General features: G+C 40.1%; 1 protein-coding gene across 5 annotated transcripts in view; it reads right to left on the reverse strand.

Annotated features, from left to right (window-relative positions):
* CTNNA2 (catenin alpha 2) overlaps positions 1 to 14,830 on the reverse strand; it is a 782,132-nt gene that overhangs the window by 166,861 nt on the left and 600,441 nt on the right. For all 5 annotated transcript variants that reach the window (XM_043512733.1, XM_043512734.1, XM_038399462.2 and 2 more), the window contains one exon: positions 10,010 to 10,090. In XM_043512733.1, coding sequence (XP_043368668.1) covers positions 10,010 to 10,090 — 81 coding nt within the window. The remainder of the gene's footprint in view (positions 1 to 10,009; positions 10,091 to 14,830) is intronic.

Consider the following 14,830-nt stretch of genomic DNA (forward strand, 5'->3'; position numbering starts at 1 on the left):
TTGTGACAAAACTCTGTCCTTGCCTCCGTGGGTCCCGCATTTCCTGGCGGATTTCGCTAGCCTCAGAGGTTCACTGTGGCCCTCCATGTAACCCTTCTCTCTCTAGAGACAAGGGTCACAGTCTACTGAGCCATTTTCATCATAAGCCAGCGAGGAAGGTGAGGAGAAGTTATCCTTCCTTGCACAGTCTCTGTTGTCTCCCAGTCTCAGTGATTAATCAGGGGGCAAGGGGGGGAAGCCCGGGCCCACCCTCTACTCCGGATTCCAGCCCAGGGTATTAGATTCCAGCCTAATGGTATCAGTTATGGTAGCTGACCTTTTAGAAACATGACATGTACAATTCCCTGGGCTACTTCCCCCACAGCAGCCTTCACTTCCTCAAGCTCCACTTCACCCTTACCTCAGGGCCTCCTTCCTTATGCCTGATATGGTGTGTACTACTCAGTCTCTCCTAGAGCACAACTTCCTCCCACAGCTCCTGACATGCACACCCATCTGACTAACTGGGAGGCTTTTAATTAGTTTCAGCCAGCCCCTGATTGGCTTCAGGTGTCCCAATCAACCTAGCCTTCTCCCTGCCTTCTGGAAAGTTCTTAATTGGCCCCAGGTGTCTTAATTGACTTGGAGCAGCTGCCATTTCACTTATCCTGGTCCTAATGGGATTTGTTTAGCCTGGAGCTAATATATCTATCTCTCACTACTTTTCTATAGCCATCTGGCCTTGCCCCGTCACAATATATATATATATATATATATATAAATTTTATATCTATCTATCTATCTATATCTATATCTAATGTCTTCACTTTTTGGGCTTGCAGTTTCCTTCCATCTTCTGGCTGTTTTCTCAAAGGCAGCCTGATGTGAGGCTGTCACCCCTTTGTTGTCCCAGGCCTTTCTGCTTTTCTTTCCTTCTCTGCACTCTCCCCTTTAAAGCAGACCTTGTATCCTATATTGGTTGCAGCTGTGGGTGCCTGCCTCAATGATTGGCAGCTGCGGCAGCTGCATGGGGTTATGGTCAAGCTGCTTGTTTGTAAACAGGACAGACTCTGCTCCCGCTCTACCACAGTCTATGTGCAGTCTGGGGATTGTCAACCCTGTTAATATCTTCCCCTGCAAGGCCAAAGCCCAGCCTTGGCTGGCATAGGCCAGGTCCCTGGACCGAAAAATGGTGTTGCAATGCAAACTTGCTGCTTGGTGCTCTATCCAAAAGGCATATGGTTGTAATGACAGGTATCATCTCATGGGATCGTACGCAAGGGAGTATGATCCTTAACAAGTGTGAACTCATTCCCTAAAAGATAGTACCACAGGCTCTCTATTGCCCATTTGGTAGCCAAGCACTCTTTCTATCACCAAGCAGTGGTCTTGCAGGGGAAGTTTCCAGGTGATATATACTATCAGATGTTCTTCTCCATCTATCTCTTGAGAAAGGACCATCCCTAGTCCTATCACCAATGTGTCTGTTTGTAGTATGATCTCCTTTTCAAAGTTTGGGCTGTACAGCACTGGGTGTCCACAGAGTATGGCCTTGAGTTTTTGAAAGGCAGTTTTGGAGGTGGGTGTTCAGAGTGCCTGTCTTGGGGAGGCATCCCTAATTAGGTCAGGCAAAATGGGGTATAAATCAGGGACGGTACCAAGGTTAGCCTAGGAAGGCATGCACTTGCCTTTTGGTCATGGGGTCTTGTATGCCTGTGAGGCATGAACTTTATCCACCAATGGACTTGTCCTCCACCAGCTCTGGGGCCCATGTAATGAGCTTCTTCCTTTCCTATTGCACATTTAGCTTGGTTTGCTGTTTACCCAGCTTCTCTCAGGGATGGGAGTCCCAATCCTTGATATAGATAACTATGTCATCCAAGTATGTCACTGCATATTGATTATGCTGTTGGAGTAATCGGTCCATCCAACATTGAAAAGTGGCCATCACCATGTATTCCGAAGTGCATGATCTTAAATTAAAATAGGCCTAGCAGTGCAGAAAAAAGCCATCTTGTTCTAGGAATCTGTTTTAATGGCAAAATGGGGTTAGTCTTAGCAGCTGTAGTCCACAGTGATATGGCTTCCAGGTAGCTGTTGGCATAGTCCATGATTACAAGTATATGCTCATGTCCAGAAACACTCCACTCTTGAGGTCCTATAAAGTCAATTCCAGTTCATTCAAAGGCAGTTTCCACCAAGGAGAGCTGTATTAGTGGAGCCCACAGGATTTCCCTAGGGATTGTTAATTGGCATTTGGGACATGAAGCACAGAAATTCTCGATTTCTTAAAGACCCTTGACCAAAAGTATCAGGCAAGGAGCCTAGACTGGGTCTCGTGCTTCCCAAGATGTCTCGTATATTGTTGTGTGTGCCAGATGCAGTAATTTGCTGCAATATACACAAGGTACTAGCAACTGTGTCTGTATCTCTTGTGTCTGCTAGTCTTGGTCTACATGATGTAGCTGTAACATTATCCTTTGACTTTCCCCTGCATGTTGATTTTTCTCACATTAAGAAGGATGCCATTAAACATTCAGCATTTGCAATTCTGCAAAACTGTGGAAGCATGCTTCCTTCTAGTCTAAATATAGGAGGTTACTGGACTTAGTACAGGAAGCTGCGTTGGTGAACAGTGAGCTTTTAATGGAACTCTATGTATGGGGAATAATATCAAAATTATCTGCAGGGCTCATCACTCTTTGCATAATACTCTGAAAACACCTGCCTATATGTTCACAGCATCACACAATAAAAATTAACAGTTTCAAGCCAATGACTGCTGTGAGTTTATAGAACAGTCATGATCCTACTGAAAAGTCTAGATTAACTGTGGCTCCTTCACTTTTTGCCATGCAAAAATAATCTGGTATGAGTACTTAAGTTCCAGATCAATTTTTTCTTCATTTGATGGAAGGGTAACACACAATTACCTGTTATGGGTATAGTTTTCTGAAATACGGCACCATATGTGCATCAGTAAACATTATGTGTAGAGTAAATTAAACTGAGCCTTATAGCTAGGCAGTAAGAAAATTACTGCAGACCTGAAAGAGTAAATTAGCATTATTAAAACACTCTCCATTTCCTCTGAAGCACTCTCAAGTGTCATAAAAACTCAATGTCACAGTGATAAACATCTAGAAGAAATATATTTTGAGATAGGCAACAAAAAGACATAGGAATTCAAATAAGTCTTTTAAGTTCAAGTCCAAACCACCATTAAAATGAAGTCTGAAACCAGCTCTTGCCTCTAATTTTGACAGCAGATATTTAGATATCTATTTAAAGCAATTATTCATAGACTATATATACTAATGGTTCTATTAAATAGTAGAAGAAAAAAAATGGCTCCAGAAATGTACACCTTGCCAGAAACCTACACCTTTCTGAGTCCAATCCTACAAAATGCCTCCAGTTCACAGTATCTTCAGTGCTGGCAATGACTTGAATGGAAGGTGAAAGAGCACAGCACTTTGTTGTATTGTGTGCTCATTCCCTGTACTTTGAGTAATTCAGCAACGTACCCAGATTTCTATCCAAGACCAATATACCTTTGTAACAGGCTTTAGATCAAATGATTTAATTAAAGTACATATATACACAAAAACAATAACAGTACAGATTTCAGAGTAGCAGCCGTGTTAGTCTGTATTCGCAAAAAGAAAAGGAGTACTTGTGGCACCTTAGAGACTAACAAATTTATTTGAACATAAGCTTTCGTGAGCTACAGCTCACTTCATCGGATGCATTTGGTGGAAAATTCAGAGGGGAGATTGATATACACACACAGAGAACATGAAACAATGGGTTTTATCATACACACTGTAAGGAGAGTGATCACTTAAGATGAGCCATCACCAGCAGCGGGGGTGGGGGGAGGGAGAAAACCTTTTATGGTGACAAGCAAGGTAGGCTATTTCCAGCAGTTAACAAGAACATCTGAGGAACAGTGGGGGGTGGTGACCGCTATTCCTACCTACATGCCTCTAGCTTTCATCCAGATCATACCACACGATCCATTGTCTACAGCCAAGCTCTACGATATAACCGCATTTGCTCCAACCCCTCAGACAGAGACAAACACCTACAAGATCTCTGTCATGCATTCCTACAACTACAATACCCACCTGCTGAAGTGAAGAAACAGACTGACAGAGCCAGAAGAGTACCCAGAAGTCACCTACTACAGGACAGGCCCAACAAAGAAAATAACAGAACGCCACTAGCCATCACCTTCAGTCCCCAACTAAAACCTCTCCAACGCATCATCAAGGATCTACCTATCCTGAAGGACGACCCATCACTCTCACAGATCTTGGGAGACAGGCCAGTCCTTGCTTACAGACAGCCCCCCAATCTGAAGCAAATACTCACCAGCAACCACACACCACACAACAGAACCACTAACCCAGGAACCTATCCTTGCAACAAAGCCCGTTGCCAACTCTGTCCACATATCTATTCAGGGGACACCATCATAGGGCCTAATCACATCAGCCACACTATCAGAGGCTCGTTCACCTGCGCATCTACCAATGTGATATATGCCATCATGTGCCAGCAATGCCCCTCTGCCATGTATATTGGTCAAACTGGACAGTCTCTACGTAAAAGAATAAATGGACACAAATCAGACGTCAAGAATTATAACATTCAAAAACCAATTGGAGAACACTTCAATCTCTCCAGTCACTCGATTACACACCTGAGAGTGGCTATCCTTCAACAAAAAATCTTCAAAAACAGACTCTAATGAGAGACTGATGAATTAGAATTAATTTGCAAACTGGATACAATTAACTTAGGCTTGAATAGAGACTGGGAATGGATGAGTCATTACACAAAGTAAAACTATTTCCCCATGTTATTTCTCCCCCCCTACCCCACCCCCCACTGTTCCTCAGATATTCTTGTTAACTGCTGGAATTAGCCTACCTTGCTTGTCACCATGAAAGGTTTTCCTCCCTCCCCCGCCCCCCGCTGCTGGTGATGGCTCATCTTAAGTGATCACTCTCCTTACAGTGTGTATGATAAAATCCATTGTTTCATGTTCTCTGTGTGTGTATATCAATCTCCCCTCTGTATTTTCCACCAAATGCATACGAAGAAGTGAGCTGTAGCTCACAAAAGCTTATGTTCAAATAAATTTGTTAGTCTCTAAGGTGCCACAAGTACTCCTTTTCTTTTTAATAACAGTACATACGCACTAAACATTATACATGGCAAAAGCAAGTATCCCTTTATGCTACCAAGTGATTTTACAGAAACAGCTTCCTGATTTCCACAACCAAGAGCAATAGAGGAACTGCAGTCAAAGCAGTGATATATTAAGCCTCAAGAAGGAAGCTGATGAGATTCCAATGAAGAAAGGCTGATGCTGCAAGTGGCCTTAGGTTCAAAGTTGTATACAAGTTCACTCAGGGAGGGGTCACTTTCAGAAATGCTAACATTTTGTCAGGAAGCATTCTGGTGTAGCAGGATGAAGCAATGTCACCAATCACACTGCAAATTCTCTGGGGGACAACTGAAACTTCATCTCTGGTAATACAATGCAACCTTAGAAAGGGAGGGTCGAATGGCTAATTTATTCATCTACAAGCTGACTGTAACATGACTTTGCATCATCTTTGCCTCTGCAAAATAAGTTGCTAGCAAAGGCTCATCTAAGACTTAATTTAAAGCTGCAAGCTCTTCTGGATATTCTACTATTACATAGCAAATATATACAGCTTTGCAATCTCCAGAATTATTTTACAAACTATCTAATGAATCCTCACAAGGCCCCTGAATTGGGTATTGTGGTGCCTGTGAAGCTCTCAGCTACTATCATGAAGGAAGCCATGAACCCAGAGAGATAGATTTGAGTCCATAGACTAAGACCATTATGTAAGCATCTATCCATGGTATAATTTGCATTATATGGGTTTAGATACCATAAAACCTACTCCAACAGAATACATTTTTCAGGGTTAGGTGTCTCCTTTATCTAGCAGCTTGGTCTAAAGGACATGTTTTTACTCCTGAAGACTATAATGTATACATTAATTTTCAATGGCTTTCAAAGAGCTGTAAAATATGATTTTTTCCCAGAGTTCATAAGCAATGGTAACGCAACTTCCTCTAACTGGCGTTGCCCCACATAAGGAGCATAAAATAATATGCTGTCTCCCGAGTGCTAAGACAAGAGATGTAACAAGAAAGACCAAGGATATCCTTGAGAATGTTATCTAATTCCACCTACTGTAGTCTACACTAGAGAAAAAAAGTTACACAGAATCACGGACAGTTTCTGAGACCTGCAAAAAGTGCAAAAGATGGAGTTAAATCGAGAGGTTTTCTCAAAGATCCTTTTAGTAGGTTGATACAGGAAACCAATTAATAAGTGTGCCAATGATACAGAGGGTTTCATTTATGAAGTATATAAACTTACATATACATATATAATGGGTTTCATGGTTTTCTACCATTCGAAAGACTTGGACCAAATGTATTTACTGAAATGAAAATGTTATCTCAGTGATTTTTGGATTTTTAACTTTACAATCCTGATTCCTATTCTTTTATTATAACATCCTGTGAACTAAAGTTCTTCAGAGGAAGTAAACTCCATTTCACAAAAGACTGAGATTCTGAAATCTGTTTTCATGACTATTCAGAAGTAAACCCCAAAACTTCTAAATTCTCCACAATAGGTTCACAATAGAAAGCTCTGATTTGGTTGCTGTCGGTGTAGTTGTTTTGGAGAGATCAAAACACTTTGATTACTGTAACTCAAAGAAACACTGGCGAATAGTGGCTGAACTAGATCAGCTGCTAAAAGGGAGGAGAGACTGGGGCACAGAGAGTGTGGCAGGAAGGGCAGGAGGCAGCAGAATTAATAGGTGGAACACCAGTGGTGGTGACAGTGGAACAGTTGGTACACTGCTAACTCTACTCCAAATGATCTATAGCCATGTTGGCCATCACTGTGCATTCAGCCTGCATGTAAGCCAAATTCTTCCCTGCTTATCTTTGTTCCAATGTTACTGCAGAGTTACAGTGTCTCAAAGATTGTGTGTACATGCTGTTTCCGATTAGCTGTAATATTTAAACTATAGAGTTATTATTTTTTCTCAATAGAGAGAACATACAAACAAAATAACTGGCAACAGCAGGCTTCTCACTGCTGTGATCTTTCTTGTCAGCTGTAGCATGGTGTGAAGGATGTTGCCAATTTAGGGGGGCTGGTTTGTTTTCTTTAGACAAACTTGTGTGTACAAAAAAGCAAAAAATCCTGCCAATTGGCACAACTTGTTATCAGACACAGAATTCTCTGCTTTTCCCAAACAACTGAAAACAAAGTAAGTGGCAGCAAGAAGCAATAGGCTGCTGTGGGACACTTGCTTCTAAGCACTTATTCAGTTTGACTCAGTTTGATATTATTCTCATTCACAGTTGACATAAAGGTATAAAATTAGATCCACATAATATTTTTCAAATACCCAGAAGATTCAAAGTGATGATTATACAAGGTGTTATTCTTCCAAAAGAGGAAAACTGATACTGCTAGAAATTGTGAGATGGATTTTTAAACACCAGATTCCCTACCCACAACCCACATCAGCATGTCTATGCATTCCTTTGTCTAACTAAATAAAAACCTCAATGGAGATCTGGAGTAGAGTGACCTGGGAAAAAGAAATCAGTCTGACTGCTGAAGCCTGGGAAGAGAGCCCTTTCTGACAGATGGAAGACAATCCCTCCCTTGCCTACAAATTCATTTTGTAGATCACTCAGTTCTAGGGCAATAACAATGAGCTGGGGGAGTCTGATTGACAAGAACTGACAGAGGCTCCTACTCGAAAAAGTGACTCCGTAAAAAGGGTATTATTCTGCTTAGTGTATGCCCAATGTGCCTTAGGTAGCACATGACCAGGATTCATCACCAAATTTGGTCTGCTAGTTGGATCATTAGCTTCCCTGGCCCAGGCTGGGTACTGATAGGGAGCACGACATGAACACTGAACCATGCTCCTGGATGGTATGATGCAGCTCCATGTTTGTTGTCCCTGAAAAATGTCTGCTTATAATTTGATTAATTCACAAGTAAAAAGATTGCAAACTGCCAGGCTTGCACTCCCAAACTTGGTTCATTTCTTCTTGAACCTCATTGCCCATAATAAAGAATCTGTTGGACAAATCCTGCCAACTCCATTGGGCAACCCCACACATGCAAACACCTTGTCTTCAAATGATGTCCTCAGTGACACCGGTGTAATATCATTGCTTAAGTGGGGTTGCTTATCTGTAACTGAGTGAAGATTAGCACACATTCTCTTGATGACGCAGAAGGAGAAACAGAATGCAGTTTATGTCTCTTAGCTGTGGTCGATTTCCCCTCTGATTATACACTCTTCAGTGCAGTGACTCTGTCTTCCTGTTCATTTCCATACCACCTACTACATTTGTGATTTGATTATAATGAGAAGGGTTTTGGGCCACTACCATAACTCGAATAAATAATAGACTCTTCAGGGTTAGCAGGAATAAAACCCAGTTAGAATGTTAGAGGTTTTGGTTCCAATTCTGCAAGAACTGACATACACTTAACTTTGCTCACATGATTAGCTCCAACTTATTTTTGTGATTGAAGTAGTAGAGATGATACCAAATGCACACAAGGAGCAGTTGTGTTGGGTAAGGAGGTGCCATTTTTACATAGTCCCATCTGAGACTGGAACCTGATTTCAGACGTGAGCAATGCAAGTGTCTGCTGGGAGCTTCACACAGAATAGCAACTCATGTGTTGACCTTGTACTTCACTCTAGCAGTGGGAACAGAGTGAGAAACAAGATATGGTGCAAACCACATTCTTGCAGCTTGAGGTCTCACATATCAGGAGGCTGGACCTGCAGAGAGAGAGTATTTTTTCTGCTCTCATTAACTGTAGCAACAGAGATAATGTTAGCTTTCCTACAGCATGGCTGATGATTCAGACTGTGTGGGGGTCCAACTATAACACATTGTAAATCTGCAATGTTTTTATTATTACAGTATTGCAATGGGCATTGAGGCCAATATTTTCAAACCTGGGTGTTAAAAGGGAAGTAGCTAAATGTATGGCCTAATTTTCAAGGTGATGAACACTAACATACATAAAAACTGTGGATGCCTAGCACCTCTGCAAGCAAGGCTACTTAGACAGGTACCTAAATACAGACTTAAGTGCTTATTTCATCATGCTTATTTGCATAGTTTGGTCTGTCTGTATAAAGCAATAGTCTGATTGGTCAGCCAATCCTTTCTGACAATGTCTCAACCATGGACCAACTCAGAGCTGGGATTTCATCTCCCAAAAGAGGAGGAAGAGCCTTCTACCCTTAATGTGAAATTGGTAAAACACCAAGGAGATTTAATTTATGGGTAAAAATCCAACTCCATCCTCCCCAACTCAATTTCCCATCCCCAGTTTCAGAATTTTGCATCATATTATTCTGTTACAAAATACATTGCCTAGTAGAATAAGAAAAAAAATAGTATGGAAAAAGCAATAAGCACCTTTTCACTTCTGTTTTTCCATCTTCTCCCTATTCATATGCCTTTTCCATTTAACAAGCATTTTAGGTGAGTTTCCTTTTAAAATGTTAGAAGCTTTGGCTCCCGTCCTACAGACACTTACACATGTGCTTAATGTTTGTCACATGAATAGTTCTGTGTGTTTCAATGGGACTACTCATGTGAGCAAAGATAAGCACATATGTCGGTAGGTGCACAACTGGCTTTAGTGGTTCCTGAGTCAACTAAAGCTTAGAGTGTTTTCCCTTCTCCCAGACATAAAGAGCACTGGGTGATTCATCTAGCAGGTAATTCAGTTTCTCCATTGTTACTCAGCAGGTACCAAACCTGCTGCCACCATTAATTATAATGCAATAATAAATTGTAAACAAATCATTCATTTTTCTAATTCTACTAGTGTCCAAGACAGTCTGAACATGCAGAACAATGACTTTCTTGAAAATGCACATGCATAATGAAGAACACAAAGTACCTGTCTTCGCAGATCCCTCGTTTTTTTGGTCATCTTGTCAATGGCAATGTTCAGTGGGTCCCCTTTTTCTTTTCTCCCAGTCTATTTAAAAAAATATGTTTTACAGTTAAAAAAAACAGTTCAAAGGTGCAAAAAATATCGTCTAAATATAAAGGTTTTAAAATTCTGAAAATGTATCAAAAGAAGCATTTCAAAAGCCACCTAAATATCTATGTATACATGCAGTAAATCTATCTCTGTATTGTTTGCACCCATCACAGCACAAATCAAGTTTTCTTTTCAATATACGTTATCAACCACACTTTTAAGGGGATGCTGCTGTGTATAGCAGATTTTTGAACAATTCATAAAAGGATAAAAAAGGGAGATTAATGTGACTCACTAGACAGTTCAGAACTTTTGCACCGATACATTATGTTTGCGTGCTAAAGCACTTACTGCCAAAATCTGGCAAGACCTCTCACTACATAACAAATATTAAGAGTTTCTAATCTCTGTCCTGCCAGGCGGTGGGTATGTTAAACATGATAATAAGCAGCAAAACAGCTTGAGGACAGAATGAAAATGTTCCATATGACTGTAACAAGAATTGTACTGGCAGACGTTAGATATAGTATAAAGGAGACTTCCACTTAAAACGCTCTCTTGTGCAGGAAGTCTTGAAGCAAAGATTCTCAATGAAGATTAAAAAGGGGAGGGGGAGAAAGGGGAAGTTTTCTGCAGCTTAGCATAAAAAAAAACAAACCCAAAAAAACAAAACAAAAAAAACTTCTAAGTTTCCAAGGTACAAAAAAGCTTTAAGTGACTGTCAGATGTATTATCTTTCTTTTAAGAGAAGGCTGCTCCTCTAAAGATTTGTTAAATTTCATATCACATTGAAATCCATTTGATAAGGGTTTTTTTATGAACAATAAAGATCTCTTCAATCCTTTCTCCCATTTTCTTTTCCCACATCTGTTTTCAAATATCATATTTACAATTATCCCCTGCATACAATTAACCAAGATTTTGTACTTCCAACAGAGCCTAACTTCATATGTTTCTGGGATCTACTGAAAATTTGCTTTCAAAAGGCTTTTTAAACATACCCTTTCAATAATGATTTCTCTAAGACATATGACGATGCTATCAACTCTAAATGGTCATCTTCTCATCCTCTGCTTTAATCAGTTAGCTGAGTCAATGTTTGACTTGTATTACTGTAATGTTAATTCTGATAAAAGGCCAATGCATTTATAACATTCAGGAATCTGTAAATCCTCTTTTCTTAATCTAGAAATTCAAACATTACAGTAGCAAATGACAATAGAATTTCAAACAAAATACAATTTTACTCCTTAGGTTCAGAAAAAAAAATCAATGATAAACCGATTGAAGTGAATTGTACACACCCACAGGAGAGAACAGGAACAATATACCCCTTCAATATTTTACAACAAATATATTTGGGTAGCCCACTGGTGAGTTTGCATTACAGATGTGTCATTCCCCCTACCCCAAGTCCCTAGCATGTCAGTCAAGTTAGTGGGCACCATGCTTTTAAGTGGTTAGCCTACAGTTTGTCAAGGTGAAATTTAACATAAAAAAAGGAAAGAGATTTGGACTGATATGATATGTAATCAAAACATATTTAAATTGTGGCAATGGAAAGAGGGATTGTCAAGTGTGCTGGTCTATATAATATATAAATACAGTCAAGGTACTAGTTTAAACTTAGAATATGAAGTGGCACTCTCATAAAAAAAAATCCAGTAACTCTGTTACATATATATTAACTATTTGCAGTAACAAGGCTTGGTGACATTAGTATTCAATGTCACATTCATTTCTCTGATGCGTGACTCCATGCATGTAATGTTATTTAAGGTTTCTCTTTCTCCTCTCTCTTCTAGCTGGCTACCGGGTAAAGTTCTGATCACAGAGCTGTGGCAAGAGGTACAACTGTATGAAATGTTTTAATCCATGTATTGCTGTCATAGTGATAATACCTCATTGTTATGTAAAAAGAGCTGCGGATAAACAATGCAAGTTACTCTGCATATTAGCAATATGATAATAATTAATAAGCTAATCAACAGAATTTAAAACCACTTTAGGATGAATTTTTTAAATAGTCACGTCACTACACAACAATTGACTAGCATTTTTGTACTAATTTGGTGCAGGGTAAATTTTTCTTGGGTCCTTCCTTGATTTCAGTGATGCAGGATCAAGCAATTCCATTTAGCACCCATTAAAATGGATCATAAAGCTGCCCTGACCAGACAGCTGAGAATTCTCCCAAAGTTCAACCCTCTCAGTGCAGAGGCCAAGCCAGGGCTGATGGGGGACAAAGATAGAGTGTGCTGTGCTGTGGCTATCTCCAGCCATTCTAAGAGCCATTGCAAGGAACAATAATTTATAGCAGCGAACCTGAGGCTTGTCTAAATTATGCCATGGACTGAACCAACATCAAAAGTCCTGAGGGAGAACAGAGATGGGATACATCCATATTTTTCTCCTTTCCCCTCCCCCTAACAACCAGGTCCGGTGCAAGCAGAACTCTATTGTAGTTGAGGATCTAGCCTTTGCAATTCAGTTGTGAATGTCCCAAATGTAATTTCTTGGGAGACTGTTCTGATGTCTTACACAACTACACACGCTCAGGACAATTCTGGGTGACATTAAGCCTAAGTGTACACCATCTTAATTTCAACACATGATTTTGATTGACCCAATATGCTTTGAAAGTCATGTCACTCCCTCCTGAACAATTCCTCTGTCATTGCTGTTTACATTTGTAAAGGGTTACAATGCCTCCCTCAGTACACAGTTTCAAACAGGAGAGCAAGACAAACACCTTAAATAAATAGTATTATTGGCAAAAATGGTAGGGCACATAATGTTACATAGCATCCAGCAGCTCTGTCAAATCCCATCTGTTGTTGGCTGAAAATATATATGTTATAAAAATTTATTTATTGTAGTCTTTAAAAACTCTTGTATCAAAATTGTTATGGAGTAGATCTTCTGCCTGGGTTCCTTGAAGGGAACTGACTGACAAAATGAGGCCTATACCCAATATCATGGTATTTCTCTGTTTCTCCCTTCCAATCCAGGGGGCATGAAAAGTACTTTGGAAGTGTGAAAGAGAGATGCAGAACCAATGGCATGTGTGGAAGAAGGGAATGTGGGACCCACACAGCCCCAGACATGGGAAGGAGAAGGAAATGGGAGGCCCAAAGAGGTTTTGGCCTGAGAGGGTAGAATGGAGTAACCCAGATAAAGGGGAAGGTGGAGATGCGAGGCACACGCATCAGCTTCAGCCAGGTCAGTGATTCCAGCATCACAACTAAAGCTTAATTATTCACATATTATATCTCTGTCAGGACATTTTCACAGTACCATCTCCATCAATTTTAGTACCATCCAAATAGCCTGGGAGCCATTCCTTGCCTTGTCTGATTTCTTTTCAGCCAACTGGGATGGGTCTTTTTCAATGGGCTCCTGATGAGTATCTATTAGCCATTATCTTCAAAAAACTGTAGAAGATGAGAAAGATTCCAGAGAATGGGAAACGGACAAATATAATTCCAATCTATAAAAAAGGGAAATAGGGACAACCCAGGACATTACAGACCAATCAGCTTAACTTCAGTACCCAGAAAAATAATGGAGCAAATAATTAAACAATAGATTTGCAAACACCTAGAGGATAATAAGGTGATAAGTAACAGTCCGCATGGATTTGTTAAGAACAAATTGCATCAAACTAACCTAATAGCTTTCTTTGACAGGGTAACAAGCCTTATGAATAGGGGGGAAGTGGTAGATGTGGTATATTTTGACTTTAGTAAGTTTTTTGATATTGTCTAGCATGACCTTCTCATAAAGAAAGTAGGAAAATACAACCTAGACGGAGCTATTATAAGGTGGTTGCATAACTGGTTGGAAAACCATTCCCAGAGAGCAGTTATCAGTGGTTTACAGTCAAACTGGAAGAGCATATCTAGTGGGGTCCTGCAGGGGTCAATTCTGGATCCAGTTCTGTTTAATATCTTCATCAGTGATTGAGATAATGGTATAGAGAGTACTCTTATGAAGTTTGGGGACAATACCAAGCTGGGATGGGTTACAGGTGCTTTGGAGGATAGGATTAAAATTCAAAATGACTTGGAAAAATTGGAGAAATGTCTGAAGTACATAGGATGAAATTCAAGAAGGACAAATGCAAAGTACTAAACTTAGGAAGGAACAATCAGCATTCAATATGGGAAATGACTGCCTGGGATGGAGTAATCGCAGGAAAGGATCTGGGGGTCATAGTGGATCACAAACTAAATATGAGTCAACGGTGTTACGTTTTTGCAAAAAAAGCAATCATCATTCTGAGATGTATTAGCAGGAGTTTTGTAGAGAAGACATGAGAAATAATTCTTCTGCTCTACTCCTCGCTGATTAGGCCTCAGCTGGAATATTGTGTCCAGTTCTGGGCTCCACATTTCAGGAAAGATGTGGACAAATTAGATAAAGTCCAGAGAAGAGCAACAAAAAATATTAAAGGTCTAGAAAACATGACATGGGAGAGAAGATTGAAAAAAACTGGATTTGTTTAGTCTAGAGAAGAGAAGACGGAGAGGGGACATGATAACAGTTTTCAAGTACATACAAGGTTGTTACAAGGAGGAGAGAGAAAAATTGTTCTTCTTAACCTCTGAGGATAGGACAAGAAGCAATGGGCTTAAATTGCAGCAACGACAGTTTAGGTTGGACATTAGGAAAAACTTCCTGTCAGGATGGTTAAGTACTGGAATAAATTGCTTAGGGAAGTTGTGGAATCTC

The sequence above is a fragment of the Dermochelys coriacea genome, chromosome 4 (assembly GCF_009764565.3).
Source record: "Dermochelys coriacea isolate rDerCor1 chromosome 4, rDerCor1.pri.v4, whole genome shotgun sequence".
NCBI classification, from domain to species: domain Eukaryota; kingdom Metazoa; phylum Chordata; order Testudines; family Dermochelyidae; genus Dermochelys; species Dermochelys coriacea.